This window comes from Myotis yumanensis, unplaced genomic scaffold, assembly GCF_028538775.1.
Source record: "Myotis yumanensis isolate MYYU_CA2020_CCGP unplaced genomic scaffold, mMyoYum1.0.hap1 SCAF_1, whole genome shotgun sequence".
Classification (NCBI taxonomy): Eukaryota; Metazoa; Chordata; class Mammalia; order Chiroptera; family Vespertilionidae; genus Myotis; species Myotis yumanensis.
Window position 1 is genome coordinate 209620150 of NW_027223752.1, and position 23519 is coordinate 209643668.

The 23519-nt window shown below is 43.1% G+C and overlaps 1 protein-coding gene across 2 annotated transcripts in view; it reads right to left on the minus strand.

The window, feature by feature from the left end:
- Positions 1-4838: 4838 nt before the first annotated feature.
- Positions 4839-23519, minus strand: part of CWH43 (cell wall biogenesis 43 C-terminal homolog) — a 45768-nt gene continuing 27087 nt past the window's right edge. For both annotated transcript variants that reach the window (XM_070410517.1, XM_070410507.1), the window contains 6 exons: positions 22573-22708; positions 16957-17106; positions 12970-13114; positions 9934-9995; positions 8729-8884; positions 4839-5105 (listed from right to left, as the gene is read on the minus strand). In XM_070410517.1, the coding sequence (XP_070266618.1) occupies positions 5027-5105; positions 8729-8884; positions 9934-9995; positions 12970-13114; positions 16957-17106; positions 22573-22708 (728 nt within the window). In that variant the 3' untranslated portion in view covers positions 4839-5026. The remainder of the gene's footprint in view (positions 5106-8728; positions 8885-9933; positions 9996-12969; positions 13115-16956; positions 17107-22572; positions 22709-23519) is intronic.

The following is a 23519-nucleotide window of genomic DNA, read 5'->3' on the forward strand; positions in this document are numbered from 1 at the left end:
TTCAACATTTTGCTGACTAGCTAGATATTTTAAGGAGGAAAGAAATCAAAGTGGAAAACTGCCAGAAATGTTAGAAAAATTGTACAAAGTTATTGCTGGAAAGTTGCTTTATGGCAAAAAGCAAAAAACAGAGAAATGTTTATAGTGTTTTACTCTCCCAGGAAGCAGCACAAACATAGGAATCTGTACAGTCCTTCTCTGCAGTATAAGCTGGAACTGAAGGGGATTGAGGCCCCCAGAATTTCCAGTTATCCTGGATGGAATTATGGCATATACACTCTGGTGTTATCGTCATTAACAAGAACCTCACATTCCCACAGAATTGATTTAATTTCTAATCTATAGATTTCCCCCAAAAAGCTTAAAAATAAGGCAAGCTAAGAGTATATTGTATTTTTCTGGGTTGACATAATATACCAGTTTACTAATCATTTCAAGGTCAGCTACATTGTCAAAGTCTCCCGCGCGGTGCCCTGTTCCCAGAATGGTAATCTACCCTTCCCAACAATTTACCACAGACTTTAGCCTCCTCCTCCAAGGCAGTCCAATGAGTCTGCTCTGAAGGGCCCAGCAATCAGCAACACTATGATCAGCCACACCCTCACCCCACCCAAAACATCATGGCTTTTATTTTACCTCAGGAGTCGGAACAGCCAGGGTGTGCTAGGCTGGGAAGGCTGGAGGAGCTATGAATTACTAGGCTTGCACCGGAAGAATAGTCACCAGGTTAAAGGGTTTACATAATACCAGGGCTCCAGGTGCTTTCTGTTAAAACTAGTAAAAGCTGTATACCTTGACTGTCACAAAGCACACTACTGTATGAAGGCATAACGAGATTGTTAAATGTGTTTATATCTCTGCTACAAGGATAGTGTCTTTGCAAATACAGTGGGGCCTTGACTTATGAGTGTCCCAACTAACGAGTTTTTTTAGATACCAGCTGTCTCTCGGCCGATTTTTTGCATTGAGTTGATAGAGTAATTTGAGTTAACGAGCTCCTTAACGAACTCCTTAATGAGCTCGGTCTCAGAACGAATTAATCTCATAAGTCAAGGCCCCACTGTATTTAAAAGATGCATTTGAATTTTCCCCTTATTCCTATTTCCCGGAAGCCTTCCATCTCTACAACTGAGTTTCTCCTGACCTATCTTCCCGTTCTTCTGCTATTTGTCTAACCTGATGCTAAATGCTTTTATTGAATTCTTACTTTGTTACAAAATTTTTGAGAATTCTAGAGTTTTTCTTTTTTTCAAATCTGCTGTCATTTTTTTTATATAGTTTTACTTTCCTGACAGAATGTTCATGCTTGACTTTTACATCCTTGAACAAAAGAAGCTTTTTTAAAAAGTCTATATCTAATGAATCTCACACCTGAAGCCTGTTTTCCTTGTCTGTTGTTTTTGCTGATCATGGCTTATGGTGTCTTATTACTTGTGTGCTCAGTAATTTTTGATTGTGTACTGGACATTGTATATAAAAAAATTATTTGTAGAAATAATTTGAGATCTATTATCTTCCTCCAAGAAGGAATGTCAATTGTATTATTTTATTTTATTTACTTACTAGAGGCCTGATGGACGAAATTCGTGCAAGAGTAGGCCTTCCTTCCCCCAGCTGCCAGGACCGGCTTCCCTCTGGCACCCAGGACCCGGGCTTCCCTTTGGCCGCCAGCAGGCATCTGGGACCCAGGCTTCCCTAGCAGCTCCGGCTTTGTCCAGAAGGATGTCCAGTCTAATTAGCATATTACTCTTTTATTATTATAGACTAGAGGCCTGGTGCACAAAATTCATGCGAGGGGGTGGTCCCCCCTCAGCCCAGCCTGCACCCTCTCACAGTCCTGGACTGCTGGCTCCTAATCGCTCACCTGCCTGCCTGCCTGGTCACCCCTAATTTCCCCCCCGCCAGCCAGGTCGCCCCCAACTGCCCCCTCCCTGCTGGCCTGGTCACCCCTAACTGCCCCTTGCTGCTGGCCAGGTCGCCCCTCACGGCCCCCCCCACTAGCCGGGTTGCCCCACGCAGCCTGCTTGTTCAGTCATTTGGTCGTCCCTCACTAACCCCCCTGGCAGCCTGGTCACCCCACGCAGCCTGCTTGTTCAGTCGTTTGGTCATCCCTCACTAACCCCCCTGCCGGCCTGGTCATAGGCCGCCATCTTGTGAGGGCATGAGGGTTAATTTGCATATTGCCTCTTTATTATATAGAATTTTTCCAGGTATCTAGTGACAGCCAGAATCACCTTAATCTCACAGTTCAGGACTAGAGACTTTTTATCCACCAAGATCAGGGCCTCTCAAACTGACATCACTTGTGTGTGGATCTAATGTAGTAGAACTGAGGCAAGACTTGAGACGCCACAGTTTTAACGAGTCCCCAGGTGATTTCAGTGTTTGTGATGGTACATTGTATGTCTCAACCTGACTGGCCACAGGTTGCACAAATTAAACATTATTTCTGGGTGTATCTATTAGGGTGTGTCCGGATGAAAGTAGTGTTTGAGTCCATAGACACAGTAAGTAGATTGCCCTCCTTAATATAGATGGGCATTATATGGTCCATTGAGGTCCACAGAGCTCGATGAATAAGAAAGAGGCTGAGAAGAAAAAAAAAGATAGTTAATCTAATTTACTTGTGGACATTCTCAGAATAGCACACTAGTAAGGGAGGAGTTGCACTAGTGTCCTCTAGTGGACATTCTGAGAACAGCACCCTACTAATGAATTGTAACCGTCTGCACTAGAAATTAACAGAAATTTGGGGAGATGCAGAAAGCCAGAGGGGATAAGAAGGAAATCCCTAAAGCACATGATCTGGAGGAGACAAAAGATTTTTAAAAACAATAGAATATATAATTATTCTACTTGAAGATGTTTGAGTTTCTATAATGTAAACTCCCTCTCTCTCTAGATGTTCAGTAAAGTATGCTATCCACTGAAACACATGGTGTGAGTGCTTTATTTTACTTTGGAGGAAGTCAAGTAAAGAACCCAGTTCTATGTTTGCTTGGCACAGCACAGAGATAGTGCTTGCTGTGTGCGTGTAGACCTGCTTCCCCAGAACTTTGGGAAATATTGAGCACCTGCTGAGTGCCAGGCATTTCTAGGTGCATTAAATGCATCCTCTCCTTGCATTAACCTTGCATTGTAGCATAATCCTATTTAGAAATTCAAGACTGGGACCATCTGTGAACTGAAATATGACAGTGGGAAGAGGACAATGAGAGGTAACCATAGACATGTGAACCTTGCCCCGTAACCTACCGCAATTCACAGAAATCTTGGGGAGGACACTGTGAATTTAGGAGGGAGCAGAATGGGGTTCTGGCTCTCTTATCCGGGGCCCAAAAGCCAGGAGACCCCAGCTGGCATCTGGGTTACATAACCTTGCAATATTGTCAGGGGATAATGTTGGTAAAGCACTTGGCTCAATAGAGGGTCAATAGTCAGTAGTTACTACTCAAGCTGTCTTTTGTATTCTGACTGGCACACTTGGCAATCAGGATCCAGAGATAAGGGATTTTTCAGTTAAGCTACACTTCCTACCACCCCCACCTGCCTAGCACAGTACTATGGATATGATAGACACTAAGTAAGTGTTTGTTGTTGTCAGCTTCTCCACGTTCCCCAAGCATGAATAGGCTCAAGGACTGTCTCATTACTAAGCACTGATGCATAGTAAATTACCCCAATACATAGTTATTAAGACAATAGTTATTATCTGACTAGATGGTTGGGCTTAGGTCTCTCATGAGTTGCAATCAAGATGGGGAAAAAAGCAAGCAAGCAAAGGAAACACAAAAAGATGGCAAGTGGGGCTGAAAAACAACTTGAAGCTTGACTTGGGCCAGAAGTTCCTCATCTCAGGTGGGTCACTCCCATGGCTGTTGGCAAGTTCCTTACCCCTTCCCACCGGGCTGCTCATGACACGGCGGCTGGCTTCTCTCAGACCCAAGAGAGCGAGACTAAGGCAGGACCACAGTATCTTTTATCACCTAAGCTTGGACGACACATGCCATCTCTTTCACTTTATTCTTCTCATCAGAAGTGAGTTAGTAAGTCTAGCCCACACTCAAAGAGAGGCAAATTAGGTTCCACCTGGGGAAGGCAGTACCAAATCATTTGTGGACATATTTTCAAAACCACCATGGGGCATAATGTCTTGCATATGGCTGTGTGCTCAATATGACACGTTTACTAAATAGATCCAAGGAACACCCTTAGATTGTGACGTAAACCCTTTGGAAATTCTCTCTCTTGTCATTTTTATCTCTGCCCCCAAAGATAAAACAACATTCAGAGCCCATTCCAGGTCTATGATGTTATGTGCCTCCCTGAAGAGCATTCAAATCACTATTTCTATGGAGACCATGCTCTTGGGCTGAATTCTCCCACCATCTATCTGCTTAATTCTAGGGAAGAAATTTCACTCCATGGGGCACCTCTGTGTGCTGAGGTGTGCTCCCTGAGCTGGTGACCTGACTGATTGGAGACATCACAGCCATAGAGTGAGATAAGCACGGGAGAAAAGACAGGTGATCCTACCACAGGTCAGAGGAGGATGATGATGATGATAGGCATGCTGCTACTGCTGAGTCAGCAATAGGTTTTTGTCCCTACTATTCTTCTAACAATTAGACTTACTATTGAAACATTTCCCCCTGCTTTGTCCCAAGAGGGATTTAAGACTGCTTGGTTTTTGTAAATAGTTCTTCCAGCTCATCAATAAATCAATTTCTTATTTTAAAACATTACAAAGGTAAGACATTATAATGATTTTATCTCTAGTAGTAAAACTTTCTTACATTACCCTACATTGTTATTTTTATCAAAAATAACAAAAACAATTTGGAGAAATATTTATTAAACAATATATTTTATAGATTGATAGAATTTCCCACTGAATAGATACCATACATTTTCAAAATTGAGGGTTTTTGTGTATCTCGTTTCCCACTTTCATCCATCTTTTCTTTTTATTTACTTTTTGTTTTCCTTAGACTTGCTCAGTCAGTGAATTCTTGTTTTAAATAGTTCATAAAAAGTATTTCGGTGTACTCATATGAAAATGATGGTTGTTCTCATAATTGTGTCCTTCTTTGTAGGATCCAAATCTAAAAAAAAGTAATTGACATGTAAAAACCATTCAGAAAGGTATGCTCTTATGTAAAATTTCAACCATAATCCATTGTGCTTTTACTTATCTATCATACAACCCGGAGAGATGTGATCAATTTATAAGACAGCAAATGAAGAAATAAAAAAGGATTCGTGCATCTGGGAATAGCAGACAAACATTTTAACCATCAATGTTCTCTTTCCATGGTTATGGATCACTCCAAAATCACAGCTGTTTAAGAATTATTGGCTGATAACCTTATTGAAAAATAAATCTAGATTTTTCTCTCTAGTCCTCAGCTCTAATAATATCCATTTTATAGATGAAGGTGATGCCGTTGTAAATAACCTGGTTATTTAAATACTAGTAGGCACATGCCCAGTAAGGTCTGGGTGGCGTGGGAGGGTGCTTGCCCATCAATCACACCTGAAAACGAGTCAAGCAGAATAGGCATGGCTACTGCAAGTGTGCAAAACCGGAATATATAAACTTCTACCAAAGAAACTCGCTCTCCAGTTGCAAGGGCTGCGTCCACACAGCTCAAGGCCATGTGGGGCACCCACAATGGACTGGTAGACTTTAATCTGGCCTGAGTGCTGAACTACACCCAGCTGCACCATGGAACAGAAGCGCTGGACACTGGCCTTGCTTTTGACTCTACTAGGACCACAGCTGCACCTTTTCCAGGACTGGCTTAAGGGGCAGGGACTTTGGAACCTGAGCAACGTAACTTCACACAAATAAAGCCTTCTTCCACATCTCATTCACCTGTGCAAATCTTAGAAAATTCATTTTCTAAAGATATTGCAAGAGCCTCGCTCCCACGAGTGACAGGGAAGTTTAATTCTCTGGTAACATAGGGATCATGAAATCTGAAATGTTGTTCATGTTACAATTACACATGTATAAAATCTGTTCTGGTACAATTGCAACCTCTAGGTCTTCCTCTAATGCTCACGTGCTGCAGCTGTTTACTTTGCTGATGAAAAACTAATGAATGATATGACTCTAGCTCAGTGGTTCTCAACCTTGGCTGCACATTAGAATCACCTGGGAATCTTTTTAAAATCCTGATTTCTGGGCCTCATTCTCCGGAAATTCTGTTTCTTTGTTATGGGGTGGGGCCACAACATTAGTAACAAAGAAACAGAATTCCGGAGGATGAGGCCCAGAAATCAGGATTTTAAAAAGATTCCCAGGTGATTCTAATGCGCAGCCAAGGTTGAGAACCACTGCTCTAGCTGGTATGATGAAATACAAAGGAAGCTAAGACCTGAGAAAATGAAGCCCTTGACTTCCTTTTCTTCATCAGCAAATAACCTCCCCAATGTAGGAGATGGGAGATCTGTGTACGTTGTCATCTCAAAACAATAATGATAAAAAATATCAAAATTTTGTCCAACCTTTGACCCTGCTGTTCCACATCTAGAACTGAGTCCTAAGTAAGTAACCAAGGCTATGCCCAAAGATATAAGAAGTCCCTTGGAGACTTTTTATATTCATGAAAAAATAAAATGTGCAAAAACAACTATATGGGTTAGCTAACGTCTGATCCATCTATGCACTGGAATATTATGCAATAATTAAAAATATTTTCAGAGGAATACTTTATTATGGAAGGAAGTTCATAATATATTGTTTAGATGGAAAAGTCAGGTTAATAGAATGAATACACATATACACACATATACATATGTTTCATACATTTGCCAAGTTGGGGTAATTGTGTAATATATAGATACATATGCATTATAAGTAGCAAAAATGTATCCAAAAACTTTACCAGGGATAACCCTTGAATTGTCTCTCTCCCCAAGAGAACATAAGCTTTATAGGACAAAGACTTGGTCTTACTCCTCACTCTGCTCTCTGCATCTAGCACAGGGCCTCACAGGTGCTGGCATCATGGGACTCTATGAATATTTTGTTGAATTAAAGAATGGGACTTTTGGTGAACTTAGTATTCTTTTACTATTTCTATTTTATAAGTCTTCATAGGTATGTACATTTGATAATAAATTTTTAAATTAAGGCAGGCCTTTTACTTATGCTTCTGTTATTTTCATAATTAAACTGAGTGGGATCTAGCTCATTTGGGATTAGCCAAAAATGTGGTTTTTAAAAAATATATACATTTTTATTTTTAGAGAGAGAGGAAGGCAGCGGGAGACAGAAACATCGATGTGAGAGCCGAACATTGGTTTAGCCAAAAATATTTTATTTGAATTTCTCTACACTCCTGGTGTGAAGAATAAGGAAATGGGAATATCCTTAACTTCAACTTCCCAGATCTTCTAACTTCCATTTTAGAAGTCATCTCAATCAGCAAAAGGAAACTGTCTATGCCTTTTGCTTTTACTGTTAATACAACAAATACTGCTGTTGCTACTGCAGCTGCTGGCTATTGAGCACTGACCATGAACTGACCATTCTGAAAAGGTTATGTCTCATTCAAACTTCAAATAACCTTGGAGGGAGGCACTGCTATCCCTCCCATTTTGCAGATGAGAGAGGTGAGGCTTGGAGAGGCCAGGCGGCTTGCCCAGTTACGCACCTGTTCACCGGCAAGATGAGGAACTGAGCTGGGCAGCTTGACCCCAGCCCATGCTCCTCACAACCACATTGCACTTACAAAGGGAAATGCCAAGTACAGCAATGGAAGCAAATCAAGACTTGGTTATAGCTTTCCTTACATGCATTGCCTACACTCTGGTCCAGTTTTTTCTCGTCGTGTGGAGAGACAAGGAAGAAAAAAAAATGAATAAGTATCCTCTTTCTTCCCCCAAAGAAAATGAGGTCTGAGAAGTTTCTATAGATATTCGTTGGTAAAACTAGCAGAAATGTTAAGTACTAAAATGTACATGACGTGTTCTGGGTTTGGTTTTATGCAGATGTTTCTTCTCATTGTCCAGTCGTGGGAGGAGGAAAGAACACATACTCCAAATCACATCTTTTGCTGCAAATAGATTTGTCAGATAACTTCAGGTAATATATTTAAAACTCAATATAATTCACATGGCAGAATATCTGCGATGGAAATGAATGATACACTCTCTATATAGTCTCCATCCTATCGGCACATTAGAATAACCTGGAAAGATATTTTAAAATGCAAAGCCCAGACCACCAGGAAGTCCTGATGAGAGCCACAGCAACTCAACGGCACTAAGGGGCTTCCTCCGCACTTCACGGCCCGGTCGCCGACTAGCCCTGCAGTGACATTACTTCCTGTTCCTCAGTCTGAGCTCCTTACCTGTAAAGTGGGGATAACAAAAGTACCAGCCCAATGGGGATGAACCAAGATAATGTGCAAAGCACTTAGGTCAGGGTCTGAGACACCGAACACTCCAGTGTCAGCTATTGCTGTGGTGTTAATGACGGCCATAGTGATGATGATGCCTATGTGAGCTTTTCACCTGAAGAAGGACTAACAACACATTTCTCCATCTCAAAAGGCAAGGACCCCAAACAAGATCTTATCATCTTTACCTTGAGCTCCCCTCCCTGAATGAACCTCTAGACCCAAACATAATGTGTAGCTCGTTGTGGGGTAATGGGTCCCTAGCGGGGGTGCTGTGTCTCATATCTGTAGTCTACAACATGAAGGAGCTCACTCACCTGGGATTGAAATGAATTTTCTTGGGAACTTCCCTGTGGTCTGTGACCACTTTGTGGTTGTCTCTATAATTAATGGGGTCCTCAGGGATCCTAAACTTGGCCATCTGAATTTCAGAGTCACTCAGTTCAGCATGAGAAATTCTTGCATAACCCAATCTGTGGCAGGAATAGAAATGGTTTGCAAAGATTTTATTGTCATTCCGAAATCTGATGAGATCTAGTAGGTAACACCTTCATTATTAAGCCAATTTCCCATTTCTAGCGCTACCCTGTGTTTCACTAGAATTATCTTGACTTGTTACTCTAAATATTTATCAACATATTACTTTTACAACATAAGTGAATAAAGAACATGCATATTGTTTAATTAACTAAACATAGTTGGCAACCTTACTCTACTTGTTTACACTAATGAATATTCTGTCTATACAAATTGCCTCTCACACAATATATTTTGGAATATACATAAAATATTCACTTTTTGACAGGAGATGATATGTATACATATTTTTTAACTATGTTTTATTGATTTTAGAGAGAAAGGAAGGGAGAGGGATAGAGAGATAGAAACATCAATCAGCTGCCTCCTGCACACCCCCTACTGGGGATCAAGCCTGCAGCCTGGGCATGTGACCTGACCAGGAATCAAACTGGTGACTTCTTGGTTCATGGGTTGATGTTCAACCATTAAGCCACAGCAGCTGGGCTGGGATGATATATTTTTAAAGATATAATTTTTAAAGATATAAAATTTACAGAAAAATTTTAGAGACCTCACCACAATATCATAGTGGCTCTAACAAGTTAGCTGACTTACCCAAGATTACATAATTAGAAGTTGGCAAAGCTGGAATTCAAGCCCAAGGCTTTCTTATTCCATGGTCCACGCTGTTTCCACCATGCCATACAGTAAAACATGGTGCCAATCCTAACACGGGTTGACAGATACATACTTATGCTAAATAGCTTACATCATATCCTCTTTGTATAATTAAATTTAATTTGCTTAGCCATTTATTCCTTCGTAAATCATTAGGCTGTGACTTGAAAAAGATGTTAAACTGCATAACTAACTGAATCAATGTTTATAAAAAGTAACAAAATTAATTAACTGCTTCCATAAAGCTTTTCTCTCCAGGATAAACTCAAAAGATCACAGTACAGTAATAATAGATTTTAAAAAAAAATCAAACACCTATGCTCACCTGATCAGCCCTCGATACATAATGTATTCACACCATCTGTCTTGATCCGTGCTGTCAATATCCTAATAAACAGAGAAGAGAACGTTAAAGCAGTAAAACAGTGCTCTGCTCTGAACTGCCAAGGAAATGTGTGAGCTGCAGTAATAAGCATGCCTTTGTGCATGCTGTTTTCTCTGCCTGGCTCCTGCTGGTCCTTTAAGGTCCACGTTATTTATTCATTCTACAGATATTTCTGGAGCACCTACTATATGCCCATCTAGCTCCTGTACTAGATGCTGGGAGTACACAGATGAACATGGTCTAGAGAGGGAGTTAGGCAGGGAAAGCAACGATTATAACACGTTCCTGGCTCCCTGCAGCTTTCCAGGTCTCTCAGCCCAAGGAGGAGTTATAGAACCTTCCTGGGTCATCCTACCCATGCACACCAGCTCTGCTGTTCTATACGGGTATTTGTTTCTATGTCTCCTCCCTCCCTGTCCTGAGCAGGGGAACTCTAATCACTTCTGCTCTCTGGTCCTCTCTGGCATTTGGCAGGCACTCAATCTATGTTTGTTAAATTGAATCACTGGAGATAAACACATTTTGGGAGTAATCATGAGTCTTTTAGATGTTGAAAGCTTGAGACCAGGGTTATTTTTTGTGAGAGAAGCAGAACATACACATATATTTTTTTCTAGTGTTACAAAAACTCTAGATATGGAGCTTTTATACTAAAGAAATTTTCATTTCCTTCTTTTTAAAAATCCTATAAATAAAAAATATACCTGACTTTTGATCATTTCTCAATTTTACTTTTTTAAAAATATATTTTATTGATTTTTTACAGAGAGGAAGGGAGAGGGATAGAGAGTTAGAAACATCGATGAGAGAGAAACATCCATCAGCTGCCTACTGCACACCCTCTACTGGGTATGTGCCCGCAACCAAGGTACATGCCCTTGACCAGAATCGAACCTGGGACCCTTGAGTCCGCAGGCTGACGCTCTATCCACTGAGCCAAACCGGTTAGGGCTCAATTTTACTCTTAACATTTAATTAAAAACATGTTTTTAAATCACTAAAAGAATCACTAAAACACCTATGCTCACCTGATCAGCCCCTGATGCATAATGTATTCACACCATCCGTGAATTTGCAAAACAACACACAATTTATTACCTATTTCTCAATTTTTTCCATAGGCTTGGTGGTAGACATATGGATGTTTGTTAATCTTTACTATTTTATATCACACTCTCATACACATATATGTCTTTAGTATACACAAAAATTGTAATAAATTTAAAATTTAAAGAAAAATGTTAGTGATTAAAAAACCAAATAAGAAAAGGACTGTTCTGGTTTGCCTTGGGAAGTGATGAAAATTTAGCCATTCAGCTGTGAATACTGGGAATAATAAACTGCGACTGTGCTTAGCTATCATTTTATTTTATTAGGTTTTTAAAAGATGCTATCAAATTTTAAGACTACAGAATTTAAATACTCATTTCTTAAAGAGAAAAATCTGTTCATCCAAGCATTTATGACCCAAACTCTCTGCATTAATAAACTTCCTGATACAAAAAGCTATATAAGAACCCACTGCCAATCTTGACACAGCTTTTGACCATTAACAGTGGAAACCAAGAGAGAATTAAAAACAACAACAGCAAATAAAATTCCTCTTCTCTAACACTACCCATATGCCTCACACACACACACACTCACACACATACACAGAATTCCTTCTCTTATTAGGATACAATTTTTCTTAGACTTGCCAAATATCACATTTTCTAACATTCTTTTGTGCTTCCCAGGCCCTGCACTTGTACATTTACTTTATTTGATTTTCTATGTACAGCCAGACACACAATACATATGTGTGGCCACCACTTGTCCAGTGCCTCCTACATACAAGGCTGACGGCTGTGCAGACATTTGCTTATACTTCATCATTACAACCCTATGGTACAATAGAAACTGCTACCCCCACTGTATAGGTACAAACACTGAGGCCCAGAAAGGTCAAGTAACTTGCCCCAAGGTCACACAACAGCACCAGCGAGGCTAGTCAATAATGAGACCAACTGTACGTAGAGACAGGCCCAGCCAGCAGTCAGCAGCAAGGCCCCAGAGTGGGACTATCTTAGGATCCCCAGCCACAGCCGAGCCACCTGACAACACGAGTGAATCCAGAATAAAACAACCACCACCAAGTCAACCCACAAAATTGTAAGAATATTGAACCAGGGCTACTTTAAGCCACTAGGTCTGAGGGGGTTTGTTGCATGGTGGTGAATAATTGGTGCAGCCTCTGTGACTCCACACTCCCCAAGTTTACCTTTTACCCTCTGGCCTCTCCTTAATCTCTTTCCTGAGATAATTTCCCTTCTCTTCCCTCATCCTTAACCCCCTGACAGCCACATACATCAGGGGTTTTCTTTGTTCTTCCTTTTGCACTTCTCTAATTCCATAAGCAATGTCATCCACTTCCATGGCTTCAGTGATCACCAAGACAGTGGCCAGGCTGACGTAGCTCAGTGGTTGAGCATCGACCTATGAACCAGGAGGTCATGGTTCAATTCCTGGTCAGAGGCACATGCCTGGGTTGCGGGCTCGATCCCAACATGGGGCATGCAGGAGGCAGCCGATCAATGATTCTGTCTCATCATTGATGTTTCGATCTCTCCCTCTCCCTTCCTCTCTGAAATCAATAAAAATATATTTAAAAATAAAAACAAGACCGTGGTGGTGACTCTTAATCTTTACCTCTAATCCTGATTGCCCTTCTCAATTCCTGATCCAGCTACCTATTGAGTGGCTCCATTAATATCCCACAGATGCTTCAGCTCGGCCTAACTCTGACTTCTCATCTTCTTTACAAAGTTCTTCTTTCTTACAGATTCTCTATAATAATAAGTGTCAGCATCCTGAAGCCACAATAAGGAGTCCATTGGGACTCCGCTTTCTGCCATATCCACTATGCCAGAGATGAACTCATGTTCTTAAACATAATGTTACTTAATACATCATATCCTATTACGATTGTGTTACCTTCACATTGCCATGTTCAATGAGCTGTCGATAATCTCTGGAACCAGGTGCCGAGGTGATATAACCCAGAAATACCACCTGATTAGAGCTACTTTTCAGGAGTTTTGAAACAGCAATAGCCTGAAGTTTCCTGTCGAGGTCATCTCTAAAAAAAAAAAACAGCAAAAAATGTAATTTTGTTTTGTATTTGCAAAACAACTTTTAAAAAGTCTTAAGTACTTAAGTTCCCCCGTCCCCCCGACCCCCCAAAAAATATCTTCAAGTAGAGCACAAACCCAGAGTAATTCCTACCTAGGCAAATGTCTTAATGTTCTAGAGATGAATGAGATGGAGGGACAGTGGTGAATAACTGACTAGGCTGACACTTTTGACTAAGAACAACAAGGTCTTTCCCCACAAATCATTTGGAGTCAACTTGATTTAAATATCTACTCCAAAAACAGCATTTGTTAACTCTTCATCAGGAGAAATTATGTCAATAACCATCTGAGACTTGGTCGTCAGTATCACAGCTAGAAACTAGTAGTAAAAAATATATATATATTTTTTAAAGAAGCAGCAGCAGCATAAGCAGCCGTGGTCAGAGGGAGAAAGAATCCTAACATTCACAGAGCACGCAGGACTCATGGAACCTACTCAGCTCTCTCAAGCAAACACCTTCTAAAAGTGGCTAAGCATGATACAGTATTTTCATGATGCAAAGCGCTGTTAGTTATAACTGGGATAATTAGGCAAGGACAGCAAGCTTTGGGGTGCTTTACATTCTATTTGGGGAAAAATAGGGACATCATAGTTGAAATGATGCAGCCAGGAAAACTGAGAGCACTCTAGGTTTTTCAAATAAAGGGAATTTAACATAGGGACACATTCTAGGTGATAGGAAGCCAAACAGTAGCCAGTGAGAGAACTGGAGTTTTGCAACAAGGAGAAACCCGTACCACCTCTACAGCTAGAGGGACAGAGGAGGCCCAGAGGCCAGAAGCCAGCCCTGCCCGGTGGGAGATGGTGCTACAAAGGAGGCTGTCCCCAAGGAGCTGGGGTCATCTAAGGAGGAGCTGGAGCCACACCAGACACTCATTTGCTGCCAGAAAACCAGAGAAAACTGAGAGGAAGGATGGGAAACACCCTGTCCTCTCCCCTCCTCCTGCCCCCCAGCCTTGTGAGTGCCTCCCATTGGCTACACCTCCCCAGAAGCCAGAAGATTAAGAAAAACAAAAAACTATGATGAAGGAAGATAGAGGGAGATCACGAGGACCTAGAAGATTGGAGACACCTCATTAAGGTAGGATCTGAAGACAGCATGAAGCTTAGATGAGCAAGAGTGGACAGCTGAGTACTATTAAAAGATGTCTCAAGGTATGAAAGAGTGAAAAGAATGATCGCTTACCATCTTTGATATTGGATTCTCCTAATCATTGAGAGGCAGGCATTAGCTCTATTGTTAAATGATGCCAAGTAACATGTCGGTGTTATTTTCCATCTCCCCTGCCCAGACCCATTCTCAGCCCGTTTCTATGCCCTGGGAGGCTGACCCCTGCAGATTTCATCTCCTGGGCTCCCTTGTCGGCTGATTTCCAGTTATGTTTCACCAACTGGAGGCTCTGGCCGGAGATAACAGGTTGAGAGGAGAGAGAAGTCAGGGTGTTTCTTCCCCAGTCCCTGAGGGGAAGTAGCTGCATTCCTCATGCCTGTGGCCGCTCTTCCTGGTTCCAGCTCTGACTCTGGGAACACGATTTCCTCTGCCCACCCCTAAGGACGGAATTCCATGCGCTTGACCATGAAACTACACTGACTCCCTTCCTCCCTCGAGGTACATCTCCTCAGTAAGGGTTAGCTCTTAATGTTGCTGATGTTGTCATTATTATTAGATCAAGTGAGTAAGATTGCAAGCCAAGGATTTGGTGTTATTCAGAGAGCTTTAAAGATGTGGTTAATAGAAAGTTAGACAAAGCTATCCTTCCAAACACAACCTGAGCGCCATCTCTCAGTCTTGTCTCCTCCCTTCCTTTTCAAGTCTCTTCCTTACATTGCAGAGGAGCTGGGAGGGAGTTGAAGGGGAAAAGCAAAGAAAAAGGGGAGGGGTAGAAACCTAACTGTTTCTTAGGTTAAAAACCTGGCAACCTTTAGACACAAAAGTGTCTAAAGCCTATTTTTTAAAAGACAAACCCAACTCAAGTGCTCTTTTAAGGCCAGTGGAATGATTTCTTAATGTCTACACTTGCTACATGAAAATTACTGGGAGAAAAAGAAGGTGTTTCTCCAAACAGCTTTTTAAAGAGACCTGGACCATCTATATCATCCATCTTCCAAACACCCTTTTTATATCTAGGAGGCAACCATATCTTACTTATGCTCTGACTTATTTCAGAAAGTATGCAAGCAGGCTTTCACAGATCCCCATAATTCTGTGAGAAAATGTGAGGCAACAGGAAATTAAGGGTAGCAGACACATTTGTTTGGTTCAGGTAAACGTACAGTGCGACAGTGATGGTTCCTAGTGTTCTCTGTGTCACTTGAAAGCTCTGTGGCGTCGTGTGATCAATGTGAACAGAACCTGTTTGCCCTGTTTTATAGCACTCAGCCCTTTACATCAGTGTTTTCTGTTATCATTACAGAACGTTCACTGTGGTAGAGTATCAATTATATACCTTTATCTTTGCTTTTACAATCTATTTGGGGCATTATTCATGATTTAGTCAGTACTCAGTCACCGGTTATGAATATTATTTTGGGGGGATAAAACTCATTGCCCAGCCCGACTGGCATGGCTCAGTGTTGAGCATTGACCTATAAAGTAGGAGGTCACAGTTCAATTCCCGGTCAGGCCACATGCCCAGGTGGTGGGCTCAATCCCCAGTGGGAGGGTGTGCAGGAGGCAGCCAGTCAATGATTCTCTCTCATCATTGGTGTTCCTATTTCTCTCTCTTTCTTCCTCTCTGAAATCAATAAAAAAACATTTTTAAAAAACCTCATTCCTCATGTCTCCTTGTAGAGGGACTTTCTTAGAAAATCATCTCTGGCCTCTCTCTTCTTTTGGGGAAGACTTCTATAATTAACTAGAGGCCTGATGCACGAAATTCGTGCACGAGTAGGCCTTCCTTCCCCCTGCTGCCGGCACCGGCTTCCCTCTGGCCGCAGGCAGGCACCCAGAAGGACCTCCAGTCTAATAGCATATTACGCTTTTATTATTATAGATTAAGTTGAGAAGAATGAACTGGGCAGGCTTGTCTCAAGTCCTTCCTCTCCTTGAAAACTGCTAGTTTACAAACAGGGTGTTTTCTGGTTTATTCTCTCCACTTAGGTGAGAGCTGTCAGACTCCGCCCCTGCTGTTTGGGGAGTCAGTTTCACATATCATTGGGAGATGCATTAGCAGTTCCATGTGGACATACTCAATCATGTTGTCCAATAGGCTTATCAGAATTACAAGTGATCTTTTGGTAGCCCTGCCAGATTCCTCTCCTGACCTATCAGTCGATTGGGAAAACATGAGGGACAAAGCAATGCCATTTAGTACTCTCAGATCCCAACAGTCCTTCCAACTGTGGTAACCCTGCAGGAACAGGGAATGTCCTATTCCGACAGTGGCCCCAAGTCCCTGCAGGCTCTCAATTGGGTCTACCTAACTCCTAGCTGTGTGGCCCTGGTTGGACAAGTCATGTAACCTCTCTCAGCCTCGTTTCTTTATCTGTAAAATGGGGTTATATCAGTACTTCATACGGGTTGGAGTAAATGCAATACTGAGCACAGCACCTGCTCAGTAACTGCTGGCTAACACAACCATCGTCACTGCCTGGTGCCATCGATAAGGACTGCCCGCATCTCAAACGTGTCTACGCCCAATTTTTAAAAGCAATCACAAAGGGAAAAGTACTTTGGGAGAAAAAAAATAACCAGGAGAAAGATAGGTCATTTGCATAGAAATCTAAGTCATGTGTTAACAATGTTTCTTGGCAGTTGTGCCCCATTATTAGACCAAAGAAACCCACTCGTGATTCCCAAAGTGCGTCACAACGAAGTCCACCAGTTTGTCCGAGACGTTCACGGTCAGAGCTATGGCTGGTGCAATCTCGCCCTCTGGCGACGGGAGAAGGTGATGCTCCGATTTCACAATGGGATATCTTGACAAAACCATAATCCTGTGTGGGAATGAAAAGACACATCATTGTTGGTCTGACCATATCATGCAGACAGGACTAAGCAAACGATGTTAATAAGGGACATTTCACACTTCGAGGTCCCACCGAGGGGCACTCAGAGCATGCGGTGGGGACGTATGCGGCAGTCTGTCCATCTACTGTATCTCTGTTTCTTAGCATTTCTCGCTGTGTCACTAATAAACTCTGATGTCAGAATTTTATCAACTCTGTTTTAGCAAGTGCTATGGAGACACGAAAAGGGGAGAATTGGTAACACACAAAATCCATTTTACTTGCATTGTTTCTTTGGCAACATATTTGCATAAACAATTCTAGTAGTAATCAACACATTTGGAAATGTACAATCTTGCCCGCAAGGGCACAAAGTCACAATTTACAAGATTAGAAATTAAAACCTGTTCAATAAAGATGTGAAAGCATGTTCTACCTCAGTCTAAGTCAGAGAGCTACAAACTGAGCACAATGCTGCTACTTCCTGGTCATGCCCATGCCATTCAATGGCACCATCTCCTATCAGGTGTTCCGGTCAAAAACCTACATGCTGCCCCTGACACCTAACCCATTACCAAGTCCTGTCGGCTCTGTTCCCCCCTCCTCTCCATCTCTGCAGCTCTCACTGTCCTCTCTCACCTGCGCTATTGCATCTGCCTCATCACCTGTCTCCCTGCTCCCACTCTTGCCCCTGACATTCTGTTCTTCCAAGAACAGGTGGAATGATCTATTAAAAATGAAAAGCAGATCATATTACTCTCATGTTTTAAATCCCCCAATGGCTTCCCATCACAACTGAATTAAATCAAGTCCTAGGCCTGGATACGGGGGCTCCCTCAGGTCAGGTGCCCGCTCTTGACCTCATTCTTCATCAGTTCTCCATTAATCCCTATGCTCCAGGCACACCAAGCTTGGTCCTGTCTCACATCTTCACTCTGGCGGTTCCGGCAGCGCTTCCCATGGCTAGGTCCTAGGTTCTTCTCATCATGAGCTTTTCAAGTAGCTTCCTGACCATTCTACCTACATTAGCGTCTCCCTTGCCCCTGCCTACCCAGCCTCTTTCTCCATAGCATGTTTCCTTTTCTACATGGCACATTATCACTATCTCAAATGATATTATTCACTTCTTTTTTTGTAAAAATCCTTATTGTTGAGAGTATACAGATGTCCCTCTTCTTCACTCCCATTGCCCCCTCCACCCAGTTTCCACCCTACCCCAGGCCTTCACCACCCTACTGTCTGTGTCCTTAGGTAAGGTCTTTAGTTAATCTCTTCCCGCCCCCACCCCCTTCCCTCTGAGATTTGTCAGTGTATTCCATGTTTCCATGCCCCTGATTCTATTTTATTCACCAGTTTATTTTGTTCATCAGATTTCTTATTCATTTATTTTGATTTTTAGATTCAATTGTTGATAGATATGTATTTATTGCCATTTTATTGTTCACATTTTTAATCTTTTTCTTGTTCTTCTTCTTCCTCTTCCTCTTAAAGAATACCCTTCAACACTTCACGTGATACTGGTCTGGTGGTAATGAACTCCCTTAGCCTTTTCTTGTCTGTGAAGCTCTTTATCTGACCCTCAATTCCAAATGAGAGCTTTGCTGAATAGAGTAATCTTAGTTGTAGGACCTTGCTATTTATCACTTTGAATATTTCTTGCCAATCCCTTCTGGCCTGCAAAGTTCCTGTTGAGAAATCGGCATTCCCTTGTGGGTGCCTAACTGCTTTTCTCTTGCTGCTTTTAAGATTCTCTTTGTCTTTAGCCCTTGGCAATTTAATTATGATGTGTCTTGGTATGGGCCTCTTTGGGCTCTTCTTCTTTGGGACCCCCTGTGCTTTCTGGACTTATAAGTCTTTTTCTTTCACCAGGTAGGGGAAGTTTTCTGTCATTATTTCTTCAAATAGGTTTTCAATATCTTGCTCTCTCTCTTCATCTTCTGGTACACCCATCATACTAATGTTGGTACGCTTGAAGTACCAGAGGCTCCTTACACTATCTTCATATTTTTTTATTTGTTTTTCTTTTTGCTCTTCTGATTGGGTTTTTGCTTCCTCATATTACAAATTGTTTATTTGATTCTTGGAATCCTCTACTCTACTGTTGAATCCCTATAAATTATTCTTTATTTCAGTTAGTGTGTGCTTAATTTCTGACTGGTCCTTTTTCATGTCTTTGACATTCTCACTGAGGTCCTTGAAAGTCTAAGTCCATTGAAACTCTCATGATGATCCTTGAGTAACCTTATAACCATGGTTTTGAACTCTGTATCTAGTAGTTTGCTTGCTTCCATTTCTTTCATTTGTGATATGTTTCTTTGTCTCCATATTTTGAATGCTTCCCTGGATTTGTTTCTACATATTAAGTAGAGCGGCTATGTCTCTTGGAATTGGTGGAGTGGCCTTGTGTAGTAGGTATCCTGTAGGGCTCAGTGGCTCAGCCTCCCCAGTCACTTGAGCTGGGCACTCTAAGTGCACCCCTGTATGGGCTGTGTGCACAGTCTTGTAGTTGAGCCTTGATTGCTGTTGGCATCTTTAGGAAGAATTGGCCTCCAAGCTAATTTCCTGTGAGGAGCCACTGTGAGTACTAGTACAGTGAGAGAGCTGCTGTGCAGAAAACACCCCTATGGAGCAGGACTTGCTTCAGTGGGGCTTTAGTGCTCACTGAGTCTGCCTCTTGAGTGTGTCATTTGTGGGTGTATAAAGTTGTAATCTACTATGGTCTGAAGCTGTTCTAATCTACTATGGTCTGGGTACACTGGCACGAGGGCCTCCAGGGAGGTGGAGTCAGTCACTGCCTGGGGCCACTTGGAAGTGCCCAGGAAAGTCCCAGCTGTGAGTCAAGGCAGGCTGGTGCTAGTGCCAGGTCTTGGGCCTTTTATTGATCAATTTGGGGCATGCTGATGCCAGCTGCAGCTTGTTTAAGAGATTTTAGTAAAGTCTGAAGCCTTAGCCAGTACAGGTCATTCATATGGAAAGGCCGGCAAACAGGTTGAGTGGTGTTGCAAACTGGATGGGGTGGGGTCTCGGGGAATCCCCAGGGCAGAGCAAACAGTGGGTTCCAGGCTAATGGAGAGTCAGATATGGCTTCCAGTCAACCCTGTGACAGGGGAGGTCCCAGCACAGGAACAATGACCCCTGCAAACACCACTGTCAGGGAGAAAGCCTCCCCCAAGTTCCTTCCCCAATGCCAGACAATCCAGTTCCTCTCCATATGTGTTTGAGTCCCCCAAAGCTGCCACCTGGCGCTGGAGCTCAGAGGAAGCAGGACCTTATAAATTTGTGTTCAGACCCTTTAAAAGGAATACCTGAGTCCCCAGCAGCCCCCTTGTCACTCAGACCCAATCCCCTCTGGTTTTTACAGCCCATAGTTACAGGGACTTCTCTTTCCAGCTCTGGAACCCTGGGCTGGTGGGGGGTGGTGCAGAGGGGTTGGGGGGGGGAGTGGGACCTCTTGTTCCTTACAGGATGATCTCCCTCCTGATTAAATAAATGGCACACGTGGGTGTTGGACCAACCCGTTCCACACCTCCATCTTTCCTATCAGTCTCAAAGTGCTTTCTTCTTTACTTCTCTAGTTGTAGGATTTCCATTCAGCCAGTTTTCAGGTGGTTCTGAATGATGGTTGTTCTGTATTTTAGTTGTAATTCTGATGTGGTTGTGGAAGGTGGCAAGTGAGTCTGGCATTTACCTATGCTGCCATCTGGTTCTCTCCAACATTATTTACATTTTTGTGTCCTTGTTTATTTTCTGTATCTTTACATCTACACTAATAAAAGAGAAACATGGTAATTAGCGTACGACCACTACCCTTCCCATTGGCTAATCAGCATATCCTTATGCAAATTAACTGTCAGCCAAGATGGCGGCCGGCAGCCAGGCAGCTGGAAGCGAGCATGAGGCTTGCTTGCTCCAGGGACTGCAGACTCCAACGTTCCCCGCCTGACTTGCCGGCCTCTGAGCTGGCAGTTTGAAACATTCTAACAAATATAGCCAGCCGGGATCTCAGAGCTGAAGTTATACATTGTTTCGATTACAGAACGGCAAACAAACCAGCAGCGGAAGCCTCAGAGCTAGAGCCAGAGCTAAAGCTGGCCCAGAAGAAAAAAGAAAAAAGAAAAAAAGGAGTGGTTGGGAGCTTCAGTCAAAACCGCCAGCCTGAAAGCAGCCCTCAGCCCCTCACCCAGACTGGCCAGGCACCCCAGTGGGGACCCCCACCCTGAAGGGTGTGTGACCAGCTGCAAACAGCCATCATCCCCTCATCCAGGCTGGCCAGGCACCCCAGTGGGGACCCCCACCCTGATCCAGGACACCCTTCAGGGCAAACCAGCTGGCCCCCAGGCCTCTATCCTATATAGTAAAAGGGTAATATGCCTCCCAGCACCGGGATCAGCGGAGCCGAGAGGTCTCCTGGCACCAGATCAGCATGACAGGGTGCAGCGCCCAAACCCCCTGATCGCACTGTGGCTCTGTGTGTGACAGGGTGTGGCATCCCAACCCCCTGATCGGCCCTGCTCTGTGTGTGACAGGGGGTGGCGCCCCAACCCCTCCCCCCCTCCACGGGCCCTGCTCTGTCTGTGACGGGGTAGAGCCATAACCTCCCCATTGGCCCTGCCCTGAGTGTGACAGTGGTGGCGCCCCAACCCCCTGATCCGCCCTGCTCTGTGTGTGACAGGGGGCGGTGCCCTAACTCCCCTATCAGCCCTACTCTGTGCGTGACGGGGAGCTCCCCAACCCCCTGATGGGCCCTGCTCTGTGAGTGACAGGGGGCAGCGCCCCAACCCCCTGATTGGCCCTGCTCTGTGCATCACAGGGGGTGGTGCCGCAACCTCCCCATTGACCCTGCCTTGAGTGTGATAGGGGGCGGTGCCCCAACCCCCCAATCAGCCCCACCCTGAGTATGACTGAGGGTGGCATCACAACCTCCCAATCCGCCCTGCTCTGTGCATGACAGGGGGTGGCGCCCCAACTCACCAATCAGCTCTGCTCTGAGCCCGACCAGGGGCTGCACCTAGGGATTGGGCCTGCCCTCTGCAACCCGGGAGCAGGCCTAAGCCAGCAGGTCGTTATCTCCCGAGGGGTCCCAGACTGCGAGAGGGCACAGGCCGGGCTGAGGGACCCCCCCTTCCCCCCCGAGTGCACAAATTTTTGTGCACCAGGCCTCTAGTGAGAATATAAACTCCATGAAGACAATGTCCAGGTCAGATATGCCTACTGTTATAATCTCAGCTCCTAAACTGTATGGTTTCTAATAGTAAATTGAAAATATCCAGTAATAGGAAAACCATTCAAACAATTATGGAATATGCATATCTTCGGCACTTCCTCATCCCCCAGGAAGCATCAGCAGGGCATAGTCATGGGACTAAGGTCCGACAATCTCACCTTTCTACTCTAAGCCTATGGTGCCTGGTCTTTCAGAGTTATGTTCAGGATTAGTACCCAAGGAACACTCACCCCCAAGTGTGATCCCTTGTGCTTGGACCAAAGTCAGTATAGAAACCCAACTTCTCCCCTAACCACATGGTTAAGTCATTGTTCCCAATGAAGGGCTTAGAAGCATCACTCTCCAAAATTGTTATGAAATCTGCACCTGTTCAGAAAAAGAAAGGCACACAGTGATTAACCACAACAATGCAAAAGCAATGAGCAAAACGTTGTTCTTGAACCCTTTGCCTTCACCCAGAATTCAAAAACAAGTTCTTAATGAGTCATGAAAATGAAGTGAACCAAATCTGAGCTATCAGGGAGTTTTCCCATATTTAGAATGTAATTAATACATGGGGCACCTTAAGAAAATGCAAAAAAGGATAAAAGCATAACTTTTCTAAATTTTCAAATAATATTAACATCACTCCCAAAATCTCAAATACCCAATTTATGTTCAGAAATAGAGAGTGGTGCACAATAGCATTTTACTTTTGGGCAAACACCTCCACAGTATTGGCACAGAAGTAAGTGTATTGGTTTTGCCAGACCTGACCAGATGTGCCTTGGAGGCCTGTAATCAGGACTGAAGGACTAGAGGCCAAGGAGATTTCTTAGCCGGATTAAACTCGTATAGACCCTCCGAAATTTCCTAGGAGACAGGCTTATCATTAGCAATAACCAGAACAGTTCAGCCTTTTACATGTCTTGCTCCACGTTCCATGCAATTGATCTAGGAACCAAATGCCCACATATTTTCAAGGATGTTTCATACAAAGATGAGCTCCCCCAGGCATGGAAACTTAAAAATTGTCCCTTAGGCTATTTTAAAAATTTAATTGGAGAGCATTATGCTAAGTGAAATAAGCCAGTCGGAGAAAGATAAATATCACATGATCTCACTCATTAGTGAAATATAATGAACAACATAAACTGATGAACAAAAATAAATCCAGAGACAGAGAAGCATCAAACAG